Raw genomic sequence first — 20360 nt, 5'->3', positions numbered from 1 at the left:
TCTGATCACTGATGACCTGGTTTTGCAGTTAAAGTAGTCCAGCTCAGTGATGTGCCTGTAGAGTGTTTGGTAGTTCTTAATATTCAATTTCAAGACAGTTAAAACTGAGCCAACTGAAGTACACCAAACAAAACAAGAAGTTTTTGCCATTGTTTCATGTCTTTTTCCAAAACTAATTATCCAGACATATTTATAACCCATGTTAACTTCTGTGGACTAATTTCACTATTCAATTTACTCTTACTTTTTTCTCTTTGGAGAAATGTAAATCTACTCCTTATACCTGTTTATGTCTACATCACTGAACAATCCTTTAACTAAAACACAAGTTATCTGAAGTATGGATAATCTTACTCTTTTTTGCAAGAGAATGCTCAGTGTTGGACAATGTACTGTCTAATTGCAATGATAAGACATTTTCACTTAAATTGGACAAGTATAAGGGGTCTTTTAAAGCCTTTTAAAGTTAAATGCATAGCTAATCTACTAGTTCACTCACGTGAGATGACAGTTCCTAAAGCACTAAATGAGTCAAGTTGTAGTCACACCTCTCTGTTCTGCACTACCTTTAAACTCCACTAAGAACGTATACAAATCTCTTCCTAGATCATCTACCAAAACCCATAGTGGACCAATCTCCATTTAATCACTTTTCCTCCAACAAATATCATTTAAAATTTTTTAAAATTAACTAATTTTCTTTCCAGAACAAAATGTTCACTCTATCATCAAATAAATGAAATCGAACAATTCAACAGTGAAAAGCATTTGAGAGTTATAACTAAATTTCCAACTCTGATCAAGAGATTTTCAGATGAAGAAACAACCATGTATATTAAATATTCATTCTACACATCAGATAGAAGTACACAGACATCCACCCAAAGTCTTAGGTTTCAATTCAATCATCCCTCATACAGAATATCCACTTTTATATTATTTATTGCCAAGGCATTTGTATGCTCACAGACACACTGTTTGAAGACTGACAACATCCAGTATTTACTATCTAATTTATTTGAACTTCATTAAGCAAACACAAAAATTTCAGAAAAAACTTAAGATAATGCAGAAGACATGTACCAATGCAGAAGAATTGAGCACTTCACTATACTCTGGAAGAAAGTGTACTTCACTGGATTTAATTAAGAAGAAAAACTTTAATTATTATGCATGGTCAAATATATCATTTTTACAGTAATTCAATGCATGTGTTCATATTATTTTTTCTGAGACATAGATATCTCCATGTATACTAAAATATGATTTTTAGTTTGGTTACAGAACTAAAGGAAATGTGAGCAGAAAGATCGTAAAAAATGAAGTTGCATTTTAGCAATACACATCAAAATTAAGACTAGACCTGATGACTAGGTTAAACTGACACTGACCAAATCAAAACAATTCCAGCATAGAAGTAGAGCTATTAATGAGATAAAAAGATAAAAATATGCCTAAGCCACAAGTCCACAAGCCAAACCACAAAAAATACAATGGAAAAAAACCCCAGAACAACTACTTAGGAGTTTTAGGGTTTTTAAAGATAAATGCATTACACGGCTTTGAAGTGATTTCACCTGTGCGATGAACAAAACAGTGCTGTAGAAGTTTCAAGTCATACCAATTCTCCATATGCCCAATAATAACTTATATTAATGTCATGTGCAGATATACTTTGAACCCCAGTTAGACAAACACTCAGCTGAGATGCATGAAAACATAAGGATAAAATTGTCTTTTTTACCCCGATATTTTTTACAAATCAGTTGAGATTTAAAAATCATAAACACTAGCCTTAAATTCATCACAGGGTTAAGAATACAAATGCCATAAAAGGTAATACTAAATCTCTTTCAATCTCTTAATCTCTTACTAATTCCATTCTATGGTTAGGCTAGTAAAACTGTAGGTCTTCATGAGCTTTTAAATAAAGTTTGCATCAAAAGTAATTTCATACCTAAATACTTTGTGAGACTGACCTACCCTACGTGAAAATTCTTTTTTATTTAACTTTTTTATTCTAGTCAGGTTATTTCTTCTTTTTGCATGTAAATAAAATCATATCGCTTCATTTTAAAGATAAAACAAAGGAAACACCACTGTTGATTCAGTTGTAAAAGACAAATTTCAGGTTTTAGCAAAACAGTAGCATAAAATATTTTAAAGCTCTTAAAGCTGCACTGCTTTAACTTGGGTATTTTATTCTTGCATGCTATTTTCACATAATAACAGAGAGAATACTTGACAGTGCATTCTTCACACTCATGCTTTAGTAGCTCCATGGCAGAGATCAATAGGTTTCTGCTTTCCTACAAGTCACAGGCATTTGCTTCCTTTCACTCAAGCGCTTAGGAAAAGCAGCTTCCCACCTCTCCACTGTTGAATAGTCAATCTGCTGTAATTATTGTAGTTCTGTTAGATTTATTACGTGCCCAGCTACATGGAAATCATCAACAGCCATCAGATTACAGCAGAGACAATGAAAACATTGAATCATGATGTTTTCTAGCAAGCATCCCTAACTACAAAACTATCCAAAATTCATAAATACATGGTGAAGGGTTTCTCTCTAATAAGAACTCTAAATATATAGTACATACCTCTACTATGATAATTTTTATACATTTTAAATAACCTAAATATATCTTGTTTCAGAAAATTAGTCCGAAGAGGGAGTTACTAGAACAAATTCCACTTGCTTAAGTACACATTTCTAACGGTGAAGTTCTTGCAAGAAGCAGGTGGACCAGGAAAGACATGTGAAGAAAGGGAGAGATAGGAAAGTACACTGCTCTGATTAAATTGCAATTGCTACACCTTTATCCGACTTATACAGTTGTGTAATTTTATTTAAAAGTGCTACCCTAGTGAGCATGAAAACAGCTATACAGGCAAATTCTACCTGTTGTAAGTACATTGGTTCAGAAGTGTAAGTATCTATTCTAATGAATTTTAAGTGTTCTAGTAGTAGTTCAATTGTCTACAGAGAATAAAATATGAAATGTCAATTTCTATGTGTAAATGGGTTATTTTAATCATGGTTAAGTTCAGTAGCTAAATTACAAAAGCACACATGAAAAGTGGAGACAATTCCTTAGATTTTGAAAGCAAACAATGCAATTGCAATTACTTTTTTCATTAGATGAAACATGAGAAATGAGTTTTTTTTACAGGGAAGACAAATACAAAATGTGAAAGAGAATAAAAGAAAAAATATAATTAAGTGAACACATTTCTAAGGTATATACTGAAAATAGAATGGATTAGAGTCAGAAGAACTGACATTAAATGACCAAGGAGCAAGGTGGCTTTATTTAATGACTGGAGAAAGAGGAATCCGATTCATAGTGTGGATAAAGCAAACAGGTACCTCCGATGCCTATCCAAGTCCTCACCTTTCCTTGCACTGCTTGTAAATTATGTGCCAAAGGTGAGCACAGATGAGGTGTACTTCTTAAAAACAACTGTTTTGAGACTTTAAGGTTATGATTCTCTATTCAACACAGTGAAGATTTAGGCTTCATTCAACTTTGGCTGCGAGGCTGGGGAACTGCTCCTTTTCTCTCCCATCAGTGCAACAATACCAGTACTTTGCTTTGTCTCTTGCGTCCAGCACAGTTTTTCTCACAGCTCTAAGCAGGTCCCACTCTCCCTAGCCACACCTTTCACTATCATTCTTTCCTGATGAAAACTGCATCTCTCTGTACTTACTCTCTGGCACTGGTGTGGCAATCTGTTGCTAATCCCTTCTCATACCAGTTGAACCTCCTCTTGGTTTTGTGCTGTAACTTTAAAAGGAATATACTGACATTATCTCTACTACTTCCCTGGTTCAGAAAATAAAATTTAGTATCTTTTAAAATGGTCCCTCTTAAATCCCACCAGACTCCATCTGAAATGCAAATATTCTAGAGAAATTACCAGCTATCTATTTTTAGAAAACCCTTCTGCCGCTTCTAACAAAGACTTTTAGATCTGCAGTCCCAGTTTTCAATACCTCTGATTTGGCTAATGTGAAAGCCAAAAAATATCCATTTTTAAATTTTCTCAGAAGAAAAATCCTGCACAATTTTGACTCTCTGAAATCTAAAAAGCCTATTTGGAGACAGAACTGTACCTTACAAATAATTAATAGCGAACATCAACAGTCAGAGATCACTATGTTAGGTACTATGTACGTCTCTAGAATGAGATAAGCTTTTATCCTAAAAGCTTGCAATTAAGCTTATTAAAAGTGACACGAAGACGTGAGAAAAAGACAAGATAATAATACATTAATTATTATTAGCATAAAGAAGAGTCATAGCATACCATTTGCCTAGTCATTGCAAAGAATTAGCACAGTCAAGCATTTTTTTTAAAAAGCATCTGAAAATGAAAATGTAACTGACTTTTCAGACATACGCGGGTCTTTCCCTTTTCATGTCAAGGTCAGCAGAAGAAAGCATGAAAGTTTTTCAGGGAAAACTAGAACAAAGATGTATGGCAACACTGGCAGGCCTAAGACCAATAAACTGGAAGCTCAGAACCTAGTAACACAGACAACTAGATTTTGTCCTATGATGTAGGAGTCTGGAATGCAGGTTTTCCACCCTTCTCAAATGTGCTTAGGATTCCAATGAAACACTGTCATCTTGCTCAATTCTGTCCACACTTACTGGAGAGCCAAGTACTCACCTCATCAGTAAGAAACTCCTTACTTAGACCAAAGTCTGTCAGCACCACATGGCCATCAGAATCGAGGAGAATATTCTCAAGTTTTATATCCCGATATATAATCCCCAACTGCAAACAGAATACAAAAAAACGTATTTCCAAATAGTGTAACCACATCAAGAAGATGTTGCTGAATGCATTTAAATATGAAGCCACCAAAATTCTCCTTATTAAGGTAATCTGACACATGAAAGTTGCTCCTCAAAAAAGACAACTTGTAAAAGCCTTTGAAGAAATAACTTTAAAATTACATTAAAATTCTCAGAAACTACACTGTGCATTAATGTCTTAAAATTTAAAGGACATATTGTATATCACTCGAATTTAAAAGTGACTGAACACTTGCTGTTGAGTGCAAAACTCAGTTCAGCTTTTACTGAGAATGAAAACAGATGCTTCTGTTATATGGTCTAGACATAGACCAGACAGGTATGCACACTTTGCAATAGTCTACAAATCTATTTACTACTTCTGAGAACTGTAACACTTTTCATGCCTACAGCTGTGCTAGAACTCTACTACTCAGTAGTGTAGAAACAAGGATAACTGAATAATACAACCCAAAACTTGTTCATGTTCATTACAAATTAGTTTTACTGATACACACTGTTTCACAAGGATTACTAAAAATGACCAAATCATGTGTCAGTAACACTACTCTTCACCCTGCAGACAAAAATTTGTAGCCTTAAACTGGTGCACAAGGAGGGACATTTCATTGGGGATTATTTCTAATTATACAACTAATGTCCCAATGTTAGATAAAGTTACTTTCAATTTAAAACAATCTAAAACAACAGTTCTCCTTACTAACTTTATATGATACAAAAAGAATGCAGCTCTAAGTCCTCAAAATCAGCACCAGAATGAAGTTACTTTACCTTGTGGAGATGTTCAAGTGCCAAAACGATTTCTCCAATGTAAATTTGCACCTCATTTTCTGAGAACCTCTCTCTGTGTGAAAGATGAGTAAACAATTCTCCTCCATTTATATAGTCTAAAAAATAGAACAAAGAACCTTATAATTCCACTTTCCGACAATTTAATTTTCTTATTGGAACATTATTAGGTACTTTGTAAGTTATTTAGTAACACATTCTTATCAGATGCTTTTACTTTATTGTCATTCACCAGTATTTCATCATGCTGTACAATACTCAATTTCTTTCTTAGAGGACTGAGGGAAGAACAAGACTCACTTTTGAATAAGCAGTAAAACCATAAAATAACCCTCAACTATTCCTAAATTATAAAGATGGGGTTTTTCACAAAATCAGTCTTTTAGTTACTTAGGAATATGAAAAGAAAGAAGTACAAATGATAGCTACAAACAGAACCGTTGTAGACTCTCATGAAGTAACTCTGATGAGCAGCAAGGCAGACTGACATAAAGAAAGGCAATTCAGAAAACAGGTATTAGGGGAAATAATCAACTACTGACAATTCCACAGTTTTCCCTTCACAAGGGAAACCTTGATGGCAAAACTTACTGGAGGAGATTATTTCCACATACACTCCCTCATGGAAACCACACTTTCATTCTTTGCAGGCTATGACACAAGGATTTTCCCACAGTATGGGAAAGGGGAAAAAAAAATTATTACAACAGAGCTCCACTGTAACACAAACATATTTTAGATGTAGAGCTGTTTATGCTAGCAGTGTACATTACAGCCATTAATTTGCAACCTCAGAGCCCCCATTTTTGTATTTGAGGTCTACATATACAGAGCAGGGAACATGCCCCACAACATTTTACTCAGTATTTTCTTGAATATTGTTTCTACAGATCCATGGGTATAACACATAAATCCATGAAAGTGGTCCAATCCTATTTTAAGTTAATAGTTTGAGGGAGAAAGCATATATACAAATTACACACATTCTGATCTCTCTCCACTTTTCAGTTCTCTCTTTGAAAAGAAGTATTAGTGGAATCAAACAACGTGAGAAGGATTATTTATCTGGACCAGTAAGAAAACGAAAAGATTTAATGAAGTATAAATAACCCACATTTTACAATTGCTTCCTTCTTCTAGAAGAGCTCCAGCATGTAGAAAAAGGTAACAGAAACAAATTTTTTTAAATATTTCTACCCGGAACTGTTAACTTAGCACAAAGTAAGCACTGAATTGCCGGGTGCTGTTCTAAGGACTGTGACAGATCCAAACCAAAGCTGCCACAGGATTGGCACAACAAGCTTAATTTTATCCAGATTGTAACACTAACCACAGCCCAGTGAAACAACCAGCCGTCAAATTCTTGGTGCAAGATCAAATGAATCACTGACACAATGGAAAAAAAAAAAATTCCTGGTTAGTTCAGTATAAACTCCCACCTGACAGTTCAGATTATTTAGCTATTTTTTAAAGTATTAGAAGGTTAACCTTGCGTGACAAGCTTTGTATAGAAATAATGGTACTCACATGGATATAACACATTGTTCGTTCAGTATAGCTTAAAGCCAACATAAAACCTGGAATCAACTCCTAACCCTGTTTTCTGGAAATCTGGCAGAAATGCAGCTGCATGTCTGTACTTGATTCAGTCTAAATTCATATAGCTATGTAATCTGACAGCATGAAGAACTGTACTAAATATTGCACTGAGGCTCCAATTCTAAAACCTCTTAAAACTAAAATGGTAGGTTGCTCACATACCAAATTCAGCCAAGTACAAAAACAAGACAGATAGTGGTTTCCCTCAAAATCCAGAAGCCTCTCAAACATTTAACTTCCAAAACTACATTGAAGTGATTTACACAGACTTACATAATAAGACATGAAAAATTTGTAACCACCTATTTGGGTTTTTTTCCCTCAGGGAGGGTGTGAAGCCCAGTTGATTTATAAAGTAGCTTTACATCATGTTAAGTAAGAGAAATTTTCACTGTTACAGAAAGTCATTAAAAGTAATTTTGAAACTAATTATTCCTATTTTCTGCTGAAAATGAAGGAAAAAAGGATCTTTCTGGCCCCAACAGATATGCTGAAAATGGATGTAGAACTTATGAGAAAGAATTACAGCCTTTTGTTTTGTTTTTCTCTCTCTTAGCTATGAACTTCTTGCTTCAAACATCACCTCAACATTGTGTTATGGTGGACACGTGCCCAGGCTGCACTATCTGCTACACAACTTTCTTCAGAACTACTGGGCTTGCTCCTTTTTGACTCTTATGAGAATATAATATCAAGCTTTTTAATTTGCTTTCATACAAGAGGCTTTTATTGCCTTCTAATTAACCTTATCGCCTAAATTTTCCCCCTGCTATGTATTTATCTTTAGGCAACTACATTATCTCAGGTTTGAGGGGGTTTTTTGTTTGGGTTTCCCCTCTTTTTTAAAAAGTATTTCTAATGGCATCTAAGCTGCATTTTAGCAAAAACTATCTGGACTTAAAGAATGGTTCTATAATATTTATAATAAATGTTCGCATTTTATCTCATTGGATATTTCAATTTTTTCCAAGTTATTAATCAATAACTTTAAATCCAATAAAAATTTCAAAACCTTAATTATTAACAGTTACTATCAAGGAATCAGAAAGCTATCAATATATTTCTAACTATTTATTTGTGACAAACTTTTATGTATTTCTCTAATGTCCTAGTCAGAGGAATTTGCAAGAAACTATATTACAATTTTCAACTCTCATTTTCAAAAGGAATTTAGTGAATACTCAATTTCAGTTCCACATATTTATTATTTCACTGCAGTATATGAAACTAAGGTATGTACATAAAATATCTTTCTAAGAATTGACACCTAGAGGTGTAGATTCATTTAACATTAATAAAATTTTGCTAATTTAATGTAAATCAGCCTGTTAATAAAGGTTAAAAAATCAAAGTTGTGGACAAAAAGGAATGCAAAACCTGCACTTCAATTAAAGGACAATTTACTTCCTCAAACATTTCACTAGAGAAACATATTATTAATCCAAGCCTTACATTAATCATTCATTTCACAATTCTTTTAAAATTCTCTAAGTAAGAAGGTTTTAAAAATTGCTGGCAATTTTCTTACAAATACACTTCATACACCAAAATTTGCTACACTAAATTGCATACACTAAATTTGCTGCTAATCTGAAAGGTAAATTTCTAAAATTAGAGTAATACCAAACCTTATGAACAAGTCTACTTTCAGCACAGAAATGTGTGATTTTGGATTGTCTCTTTACACCCAAAAATTGAAACATGGAAGCATCTCAATACTCAAATACTCAATACCTCATAACAAAACACTTAACAAAGCAAATGCTTCCAGGTCATTGATGAACATACATTTTTTGCTGCATATAAGATAACCACTACACCCCCCAAGTCAGAGTAGCACACTGAAGCTCAAACAGGAAAACCACAAACACAGACACTGTCGAAGATGAACAGTATTTTACTTCCTATGCTCTCTCATGCAATCTCCAAACACACTGTACTTTAGACCACATGAAAAAAACCTTACAAAACATTGAGATAGAAGGGCTTTTTTGGGGGGAGTTTTGTTGTTGGTTTTTTTTGTTTTTTTTTTTTAATAAAAACTTTAATCCTGAAGACTACTCACCTAAAATGAGATGAAGCTTTGTATCTGTCTGGAAGGCATAATGTAACGTGACCAAAAACGGTGATTGCCTAATGTGCTCCAAGACTTGTCGTTCTGTCCTTGTGTGCTCAGTTGTTTTGGCTTTTTGAACTATAGTTGCTTTCTTCAGTACTTTCATGGCATACAGTTTTCCAGCATCATGGCCACTTACTTTCCTCACCAGGAACACTTTTCCATAGGCTTAAAAATTGGGGAGGGGAAAAAAAAAAAACAAAACCAAAAGCAAAGAGAAGAAACACAAAGAAGAAAAAAAAAAAAAGACAAAAAGAAAAGACAATACAAGTTACCTACCTGTACTATAGATCTGTCTAATACCATTATTACTTTCAATTACTCATTGTTACGGCAGACAGTAATCACCCAGGCTAAAAATCTACCAAAACACTTTCCGTCTTTCAGATTGACCTTTACTGAGCAAAATTTCAACCCAATGAGCTTCATAACTGAATGCTGCAAGAGTGGGAAAAGCAATCCAACCACTTCAGTATTTAAAAATTATTTTAAAAGCTGATGATTTCTTCCTTTGTAATATACTAAAACATCCATATCTAGAATTAAGCAAGAGTTCCGAGTAAGAGAGATGCTATTTTTTTGTTCTTAAAATAGTCTGCCCATATTTGCACAACTCCTATACTTTCATTACTGGTTTTAAAGCACAGAAGTTACAAAAACCTGTAGAAAAGCCAATGAATTCTTCCCATCAGTATTTCATACATAGGAGCTTTCTGAGGCTCTCATAATGAGCTTAAAAGGACTCCTAGGAATTCTACATAAATAAATGTGATACCACTACTAGGCAAACCTGTAGAAACAGTAAAGGTTAGAATTAGTGTCCAGTTGCTGGGCCATGATTTCATTGCAATTACAGAGATACAGCAGGATAGCTTGCATAACTGGAATACTGTCATGGATGGTTACACACTTTTTAGGAAAGAGGCCAGAAAGGCAAGGTGGTGGAGTTCTCTTTATGTAAGACAAAACTTAAAATGTATCAAGCTCTGCCTAGGGGTAGATGAAGGAGGAGCCAAGAGTTTATGGGTAAGAATTAAGGGATAGGCTAAAATGGGTGACGCTGTTTACTATAGAACACCTGATTAGTAAGAGGAAGTAGATGAGGCCTTTCACAGACAGCAGAAGTAGCTGTCACGATCACAGGCTCACAGTTCTCATAACCACTCCCACAGCTGCTGGAAAGACATCACAGCTTGGTACATGGGAGCCCAGGAGGTTCCTGCAGAGCACTGATAACTCTGACAAAGGTGGTGGGGAAGCCCACAGGGAGAGGTGTGTTGCTGGACCTTGTACTAACAAACCAAAAAGGACGGGTTGGTGATGTGATGGCTGGTGGCAGCCTTGACTGCAGTGTCCATGAGAAGCTGGTGTTCAGGATCCTGCATGGAAGAAGCATGGCAGTAAGTAGGATTATAGCCCTGGACTTCAGGGCTATAATAACTCTGGCATCTTCAAGGGCCTACTTGGAGGAATCTCATAGGTTAGGTCTCCAGAAGGTAGAGTGGGTCCAAAGGAGATGGTTAATATTCAAGTAGCACTTCCTTTATGCTTAAGACCAAGACATCCCTGTGAATAAGAAATTAAGCAAAGGGAGCTGGAGACCTGCATGGATGGGCAAGGCACTTCTGGCAAAATTCAGGCAGAAGAAGGAAGTTTACAGAATGTGGAAAAAAGGTCAGGCCACTTGGGAAGAATATAGAAATATTGTCCAAGTATTGCAGGTATGTGTCAAGGAAATCAAAGGTCCACTTGGAATTAAATATGGCAAGGGATATCAAGGACAACAAGAGGGGCTTCTTCAAGGATATCAGCAGCAAAAGGGAGACTTAGGAAAATGTGGGCCCACTGCCAAATGAAGTAGGTGCCCTGGTGACGAAAGGTACAGAGAAAGAGTTACTGAACACCTTTGCTTCTTACTCGCTGCTAAGGCTGGTCCTCAGGAATCCCAGAGCCTGGGGACTTTCCCTTGGTTGAAGATAGGGTCAGACAAACCTGATAGCCACAAATTCATGAGCCCTGGATGGATTCACCCATGAGTGCTAAGGGATTTAGCAGATGTTATTGCTAGACCATCATGTTTGAAAGGTCATGGAAAACAAGAAAGATTCCTGAGAACTGAAGAAAAGCCAATACCACAACAGGCTTCAAAAAGGGCAAGTGGTAATCTAAAAAAATAAATAGAATGTTAGAAACTTCAAAGAAAGTATTGAAGTGAAGAAATAACACAAATGTACCACCCCCCATACCTTCAACACAAACCCAGAAATCCCTTATGCTGTGTTAGAAATCCTTGTGTGCTTCTGTCTTGAATGAAGCACGCTATTTTGGTACCTTCTGTCTTCTGTCCCCAACTACCCTGCTCCCATCAGAAAAAAGTATAAAACATTCAAAAGGGATAAAAGAATTCCTCTAAATATGAAGGGAACTAAACATACTTCCATGTTTTATTTAGCCTGAAAAAGTAGAGTACTTAAGAAGATTACAGAGAGTTAAAAAAGAAAAAATCAAAAACTATAAGAACTAAAGTAAAGAACAATTTTCATTATTTTTAGAAACAAAATAACTAAGGCAACAAATTAAATCATTAGGTATCAGCATTAAGAACTAGGCAAAGCACACAAACAAATATGCAGTTAAGCTGTGGAACTAGTGTTATATGATACTGCAGCTGTCAAAAATGCAGATGAATTTAAAAAGATTACATAAATCCCTGAGGGAGAGGAAAGCACATCAAGTGTTGCCAAACACTGAAGAGAATCTCTGGCTCAGGCAGACCCCAAACTGCAGGTTGCTACAAGCTCACTAAGGAAACCATCATTGTAAGCCTCTCCTTAAGCCATCAAGAGACAGAAAAACAAACCAGCCGGTTGTTTTGTCCGACCCTTGTAATTACATTCACACTATTTTCTCAAAGAGAATGCTCAATATCTCAAACCTGACGTACACTAGACAAGTGTATACTGTCCTGATGTGAGACACTAAAATTTAGTTGCCCTTTAAAAATGCTACAGCATACAAAGCTCCCAATAAGCATCACGTGCAACTCCAGATTTCTTGCTGGATTTTTCCCAGACAGGTAATAGAGAGTTTTAAACTACCAAATGACATGTGAGCTTTTTTCCTAAATCCAGGTTCTCCTCCAGTCAGTATATAAAACTGATACTGCTCATATACTGAACAATTATTTTTAAGAAGTTTTTTACGTGACTCATCACACCCTAAAGAAACGTGCTTCCCTTCTTTACAGAACTCATTACTGGCAAAAAGAGCTTTCATAAAGTAAGTTTTCATAACATATCTCTCAAGAATGGCAAATAGAATAGGTGATTGTAAACATCTTTCTATTTTGTGAGATATGTAGGACAGTCTCTTTCAAGACTTTGCATTTTATGTTTCATTTCCCAACCTTCTAGTTACAAGATCTCAAGCATACCTAAGCCAGACTGAATGGTCACCAGGTACTCATCAAGAAATGGATAAACAGATGTAAAAGGATTACTCTAGTAAAATAGGCATGAGCCATAAATCCTGTCACGATATACAGACGCAGGTGACCTGAATCAAGGTTATACAGACCATAATATTGTGACCACAGTAATACTGTTATGCATATGCACCATTTTAATCTTATTTCCTATTTTCCAATACTAGATGTTAAATTATTTTTAGCATCTGAAAAACAGATTCCTACTACTGAGATAATTGTTTTAAAGAAACTGCTTCCAAAAGTAGTATTTACATTTTTATAAGGAGTTAGTTCTCAAAAAAAAAGTGTAGGTAACACTTTTGCATTTTCTAACAGGCAACAAAAACAGTGCAGAGAATGGCCTTAACCTGCATTTCCCAAATGCTTAAAGAAGAAGCCCTAGTTTACACCAGGTTTTAAATGGAGTTTGAAAATTAACTTCCCTGTGCCTTTCTGAAAAGCAGTCTAGAGCATTAAACGTAAGTTTCCTTAGGTTCCCAGGAAACAGTAATTTTATCAGAAATGTTGGAGAACATTAAGCTAAATTAAAATAAAGAAAAGCCTCAGGATTTTAACACTTGGCTACCTGTATCTTTAATCACATTTTATAAAAACATATAATAATGCATCTTAAGTGAGAGAATGTGGTACCTACTACAGCTTTACACGTAGTATCAGAGAAAATTATCTGGTACAGTGTAATGGCTGTAAGACTCTCTAGAAACAACACTCTTGTTACCATAAAAGACTTTGCAACATAGAGCTTTGCCATGGTACAAATTGTTTCTTCAGGAATCTGAAAAGGACTGACAGAAAGATGACGATTCTCAGCATTTTTTATGAGAATAAATCTCAAGTAGCACTATTTTAATCAAATGACTCATAATATATTCAACACCAGAATCTCTGATATCACCACAAGATATCTACTTAAAAGACAACACTGCAAAAGCAATTTATTTGAGTGGCAGCAAGGAGAGAGCACATAAGCTAATTGCAATACTCTTACCTGACAATTGTACTTCAGTAAAGCTTTTTTAATTTCTCAAAGAGCAACATTTTAGTGTTCATTCTCATAAAATCTCATGCACATCTAATCTATGCCAAGGCAGAAATATTTAGCCAGCAATATATACCCCATAATGAAACACACACAATCACCAAATATCCAGCCCCTAAATTCATTGAAAATACATTAAATGATAGAAAAACTAAAATACTATATATAATACATACACAAACTATGTTAGACTGACCTCGCAGCTGAAGAGAAATAAAATAAAAATTTTAACAGTAATTATTAGTTGCTGAGTTATATGGACATCAGCCTTTATGATGATTAAGATATTTCACACCAGCAATTTATAGGAAATTTCCACTCAATTCGTGAGATAGAAAAATATAATTGGGTGCTAAAAACTCTTTCATTACTGCCCCTTCCATGAATACAAATTCATAGTAATACATAGTAAGTATATATAAGCATACCTACAAGTATACTTAGACAGAAGTACATATATAAGTATTCATACTAATACATATCACCATTCTAAGTAACAATTCAGCAGGCCATTAGAATATTCTAAAATACATAGTTGCTGAAAGACAATGAGTTAAAAATATGAAGTATTCTTTGTTTCCTTGTTCTTTCTGTACAAATGCAAGCACATTAAGGCATTGCATCACACCAGCAAATTCTAACAGAGAAAAAGGAGTGCAATTCTTATTGTTTATAGCACAATGGATGGTTTCTGTGGACTCCTAAATTCATCAAAACTTTATACTTGTACCCAGACAGTTTTTTAAAATTAATCTTTTCAAGTGTTAACGTAAGCTACACCTTTTTCTTAAATTACTTTTTTACTGTTAGTGTAAGAATAATCATGAGACTACAAAGGAGAAGGCTCAGAGGCACAAAATATTTAAGGTTTTGAATAAATTTCATTGTATTCTTGCATGATGTATGTTATGAATGTATTGTGATGTTGGATTTTTGCATGTTCCTTAATGTTAGAAAAACTTTACCTAGGTTCTGTAATGTAATACATGATATAGAATGTCTATTGTTTATGTAGTCAATTTAGAAAAGATAGGCAGAGAAAGTCTTCATATTCCTGGAGTATCTTATCAGAGAAGAAGAAAAACCAGAAAACCAGAGAGAGAAGAATTTATGGAGGGAGCAGAGACGGAATGGAGCCAAGGAGGAAGATAAGGCTGACGGGATGATACACAGAAACTCCAAAGAATTTATGAATCATGCATGATTGTGATGAATATGCAATAAGAGATGTACTTTTAAAGATGATCTTTTGGATGTAGAGGTGTGCCTTTGGCTCTGCCAAAACACCCGGCCGTAATACCCTTTTTGCTATTGTCTCCTAATTGTCCCTTTTATTAAACCTTTCTTAAAATTTTATAAAGAGTGAACCTTGTTTTTCACATATATGCCTAATGACATCTTTGCTCTGCAATTTAGATTTAATCTGCCCAAGGAATATGGAGGTAGAACTCTCACTGTGCTAGTATCTGTCCATATGAATTAAAAATTGGAATGCGGCAAAATTAGAAAAGCATATAGCTCTAGCAGCTAAAAATGGGGGGGGGGGGGGGAAGCTAAACAGAAGCCTTAACAAATCTCAAATAGCATTCTGAAGAATAATTCCAGTTTTTATTGTCTATGACCAAACTGTCAAAAGCAGGCAAGAATCACTAATGGAATTTTTTCAATGTTATTACTTACCCCAAGAACAAATTTTCTCTCCCATTAAGCAAGAGAGTGATGATTAATATGAAAAGCAGAAAGTGACAGGAAAGGGTAAGTTGCATCTTAAAATGTATTTTATATCAGCATTTTGCTTTTGTTTATTTTTTGGCTTTTTACCTTTTTTTTAAAAAGTAAATGCTATTACAATAAATAGTTATGGCAGACAATACATGCCTAACTTTTTTTTTTCTTTTTTAAAGCATGTAAGTTTTTAGAAGGCAGCTCTCATATGAAAGACAGTCTACCACTGGATAAAGATGCCATTAATTTTTAATTATTACAAGAATTAAGGTAAATAATTTTCTTCAAAAATTGTTTTAAAGGTACTGCATACTGCTGAAGTTTGATGAAGTCAGAACAAACAACCACAAGCTGCCTGAGAACATCATCTTATTTTCTCCTTTCCTTCTTCAATGTAAGACTGTTTTTGCTGTTCTCTCTGACATTAGTTCCAGTAAGAATCTTTGTTACTGATCTCCAATTTAACGCACAGATTTTTTCAGAATTCTCTGGCGGATGAATATGACAAATTTGTCCAGGTTCTTATATTGAACACAGCCCCCTCTTTTCAGTCTGCTCTTCATGCAGAAAACTAATCTTCCATTTCCAAGCCCTGTCTCCAATTAGCCATCCCACCTAACAATCAGTATACATTCTAGCTGCCCTCAGCAGAAACTGAAGTAAAATATTTAATTGGAGTTTGGAATTATTTTTAGACACTCACTAATTTTGGCTCACTCTCTTGAGCACAGTATCCCCACTTCTTTCTTTTTCCTCCTTCTATGAGAGAATATTTTATATTTTCTTCAATATGCTTTGAAAGAACTAACTTCATTTCACCGTCTTAACTTTGTCAGAATACTTTCTGACCTCTTAGATGAAACTTCATTATATGTCCTTGTATAACAAGATTTTTGAGATAGTTATTTAAATCTGACATTCATCCCACTAATTTTGTTCCCTTCATATGAATAAATCATTCCGATTCTGAGGATCTTCCACATATAAGGTAAATATTCTTCCTGTATAAGCACTTAAATCCAAAAGATCACGTATAAAACATTCTCTCATATATGTTAGTTAGATTCTTGTTTCTCATTATTTTTGTCTTCTCGTAGGTCAAAAGGTAGAATGGATTATAAGTGCACGTGCTCAGGAACTAATTGTATTGTCTCTTCTTAACCGCAGTTGAAAGAGTGAACGAAAGTGGCATTTAATGAAGTTCAGTAGAGAAAAAGGAATAATCCTTGGTGGAAAAATGTATGAACCAGAATGCACTCTAGAGTGTTTTGTTATTTTAAAAACACATTTTCAAAGAATGAAGCAAATAAGCCAAGTGGGCGTGCATAAATCAACACAGCCACCTTCTCCTGTTGTTCCTTTCCTGGCTTTGGGAAGCAATTAGATTACTTTGCTGAAAAGTAACCGTCTTCTACAGGATAGACTCTAGTTTTCCTTGTCACAGGGAGAAAAGCTTTAACTAGACAGGACGGACAAGCAGGAAACATGAACACGGACAGGAAATCTGAAAATTCTGTATTAGCAAGGCTATACAATAACAAAGAGAAAGACTTGCGCAATTTCAAAAAGCGTATACTGAGTAGAACACGGGGCAGTCAGAAGTCAAGCCAGTAATAATTTGTTCCCAGAGCAACAAGTACATTATTAACAGCTTCATTAACAGTGGCATACTGTCATGTATTTCATTTTACTGAAGTAAAGTGCTACTGATTTCTTCAATGGATAAGTTTCGTCTATTACGACCCCCTAACCGCAATGTAAAAGAATCCCATTCAGACTTTTGCTTCCTTGTCTTTCCTCTGAGACTCAGGTCAAAAGAAGAAAGCATATAGCATGATACAATTTTAATACCAAAAAGCAAAATGTAACAAGTGTGCTTCCAACTGAGTGCATATATTAGAAGAAAACAGACAAAAGAATGTAAGAAAGCAATTCATACTAAAGAAAATAGTAAGTATGAAATTATGCTAAGCCACAGCATGAAAAAAGTTATGGCAAAAAATGGCTTCCAAAGGAGAAACATCAGCACACACAGATACTATTTCTAATAATCTTAAATGTTTGTGGTTTTAAAATATAAAGCTTAAAAACAAAGATTTAAATAAACCTTCACTGCTACTACCCGAAAAGAATCACCACCAAGTCTGTAAGAAACCATCACAATTACATATCCTTATGCAAGGATATCATTTAATTTAGCATGTTTTGAGTATCTTCTGTGGTTATTCCAGCTGCTTCATAGCAGACTATCCTTAAAATACTGTAATTAGTTTAAATAGCATCTACAGTCATCACTTAATGTAACTGTGAGGTTTCAATATATTCTCCCTTGCATTACTGTAGATCAATTAAGTATTAGTTTGAAAACACTGCATGCTGCATAACTCCACAGTGAAGCATTTTAAAACAGCATCACAGTTTTATTTAGCATTAGTTACATTACAGTACTATCAATAATACAATAAAAATACCTCACACCAGGATAAAGCTTTCACTGCCAGAGTAAAAATAGCTTTTGTCTATTTGCTTATAGCAATGCCCAGAATGTTTCTCAAGTTAGGAAATTAAACTTCATCAGCAAGAACATCTTAGTAAGGTTCCAGAATCTCTAGTACTGGAAGGGTTTTAAGAATGAATCAGCACAAGGGGTGATACAGGTATAACTGACTGTGTCTTGGGCCAAACAATTAAGGGACCTCTTCAAGGTCTGACCTCTTTGGAATCCTGTTTCCAGCAATTCCATGTTACAGCAAACATTGCCAACTGACAGATGGTCACTTACCCAAAAGCAAAGAGAACTAGCTCCATTCTGATCAGGTCATTGGCATTTAATGCCACCCAGTAATTAGAAAGCAGCAACCTCTGACACATCTAGTGCATGAGACTCAGCTGTCATAGGCTTGAGACTGAACAAAGCTTCTTGACTGCCCTGACAGTCTAGATTTCTGAAGCAAAAACCTCAGGCTATGATTAAAACTGCGTATCAAAAAAGTGGAAAAAAAACCAAAAAACAAACATCACAACAAATGCCAACTAGTCCTCCTACAAATGCCGTTCCAGGAAATCCAAGGAGTCCTTGGATTCCTAAAGTTTGCAAGAATCGTTTAGTCAGTTCTTAAAATAGTTTAAGATCTACTTAGACAGAAGACATTTCTGGAGCAAGAAGACTACTAGACCACGATGAAGTCAGACAGGCATGCTTATTCCACTTTATTTTTTTACTTCACACACACACACAAAGTCAATCCCACTGTCATCCAATGAAGGAGCCTTTTCTGAAAGGGGTCCCTCAATAATTACCCTGTTAACCTGAGTGAATAGGATAGCTTTGCACTGTGAGCCTAAGGATTACCTGCTATGGTTAAGAGTATTCCAGGCCAAGAAAAATTTGGCCAACCTGTTCATGAAGGAAAGAAGGCACGGGAGGTAGCAATGAATGACTGACAACAGTTTAACAGCAGCAAAATGGGCTATTTCAGAGGTACTGCCTAAAGACAGGAGAAGGTCAGGCTACTACTAGTCTGAACTTGAAGACTGGCCCTTATGAAACCACCAACTTACTTTGTAACCCAGATGCAATAGGTGTAATATTAGCGTGATCTCAGACCAATGGCAAAGGTAACAAACAGACAAAATTCCAGTATGGGACGGGTTTTCATATACACACATATTTACAAATCCAGCCAATGTTTCCATCAGCAGGAAAGAAAGACATCCTCACATAAATGCATAATTATTTATAATTTCATTTTTGTCAACCGCACTCAGATCCACACTGACCATTTCAGAAAGTCATGATTGCTTCTACCTAGGAATATGCAACATTTATCTATGAATATTAAAGCTTCCTTGTGTCTGCCCCTAACTACTGAAATTTAACACCAAGGGTTCAATTTTTTAGCATGTTTAAATTTAAACTTTTAAAAATTTACTGCAGAAACAGGAAAGTATCCTCTCAGGTGATTTAAGAGCTTAACTAATTTATGAAAGAATCAATATGACAGCTAAAAGTGAAAATCAAAATCCTTTGCTCTTTTCAGTGATGTTTTGGGGAATTGCAGCCTCACTGCCAGCCATTCATGGCTGATAACACCCAAAAATTTGGCATCATTTAACTAGCCTAAAACTTCTGCAGACCCTGATGATAGTCCACCTTCATGATTATCCCAATCTACTCAACAATGCATCTGATTTAATACTGACCAAAAAAGCGTAAACACCCTAAAAAGAATAAGTGTCATTACTTTTGGTCTGTATATGGCCCTGTCTGTGTGTCCCTTTAGCAAAGGGGAAACAAAGGGTTTTTTTCATTACCACCAGTAATCCTACAACATTCTAGATATCTCCAACATTTTGCTGAAACCCACAATACAATAATGAACTTTATCCATCTTATAAAATACTAGGATCTGACTAGGACAGAAAGTTATGGAGCCAGCAGTGACCCTAAAACAGATTAGTCAAAAAATGGGGCATCTTATCTAATAATATATTAAAATTACTGGTTTTTTCCCAAAACTTAACAAAATTACCAAGATCATGCCTTAATTTAGATTAGGTTTTCCACAAGCTATATTAAATTCTCACAAACTTTCGACCAGATGTTTTCCTTTATTTTTTAAAATGTGCACCTTAAAACGTGCTGTGCTAAAACATGTGACCTCCAATTTTGCATGATATTTGTGAAAAAAAAATTGAAAAAAATACACTATGCAATACAAAAGTGCTACCTTCCTAAAGAATGTTCCAATTACCAAAACCTCAGCTAGAAAACTAAAT

The 20360-nt window shown here is 35.1% G+C and overlaps 1 protein-coding gene across 5 annotated transcripts in view; it reads right to left on the bottom strand.

The window, feature by feature from the left end:
• Positions 1-20360, bottom strand: part of RPS6KA5 (ribosomal protein S6 kinase A5) — a 75191-nt gene that overhangs the window by 42240 nt on the left and 12591 nt on the right. For 3 of the 5 annotated variants that reach the window (XM_032111368.1, XM_032111369.1, XM_032111372.1), the window contains exons 3-5: positions 9280-9498; positions 5598-5713; positions 4678-4785 (exon numbers count right to left, since the gene is read on the bottom strand). In XM_032111368.1, the coding sequence (XP_031967259.1) occupies positions 4678-4785; positions 5598-5713; positions 9280-9498 (443 nt within the window). Of the gene's footprint in view, positions 1-4677; positions 4786-5597; positions 5714-9279; positions 9499-20360 lie in introns of those variants that run through there. The other 2 variants (XM_032111370.1, XM_032111371.1) reach the window with 1 other exon arrangement.

This window comes from Corvus moneduloides, chromosome 6, assembly GCF_009650955.1.
Source record: "Corvus moneduloides isolate bCorMon1 chromosome 6, bCorMon1.pri, whole genome shotgun sequence".
Lineage (NCBI taxonomy): Eukaryota > Metazoa > Chordata > Aves > Passeriformes > Corvidae > Corvus > Corvus moneduloides.
The sequence above is the reverse complement of the archived record's forward strand: the minus strand, read 5'-3'. Positions and strand labels throughout refer to the sequence as shown.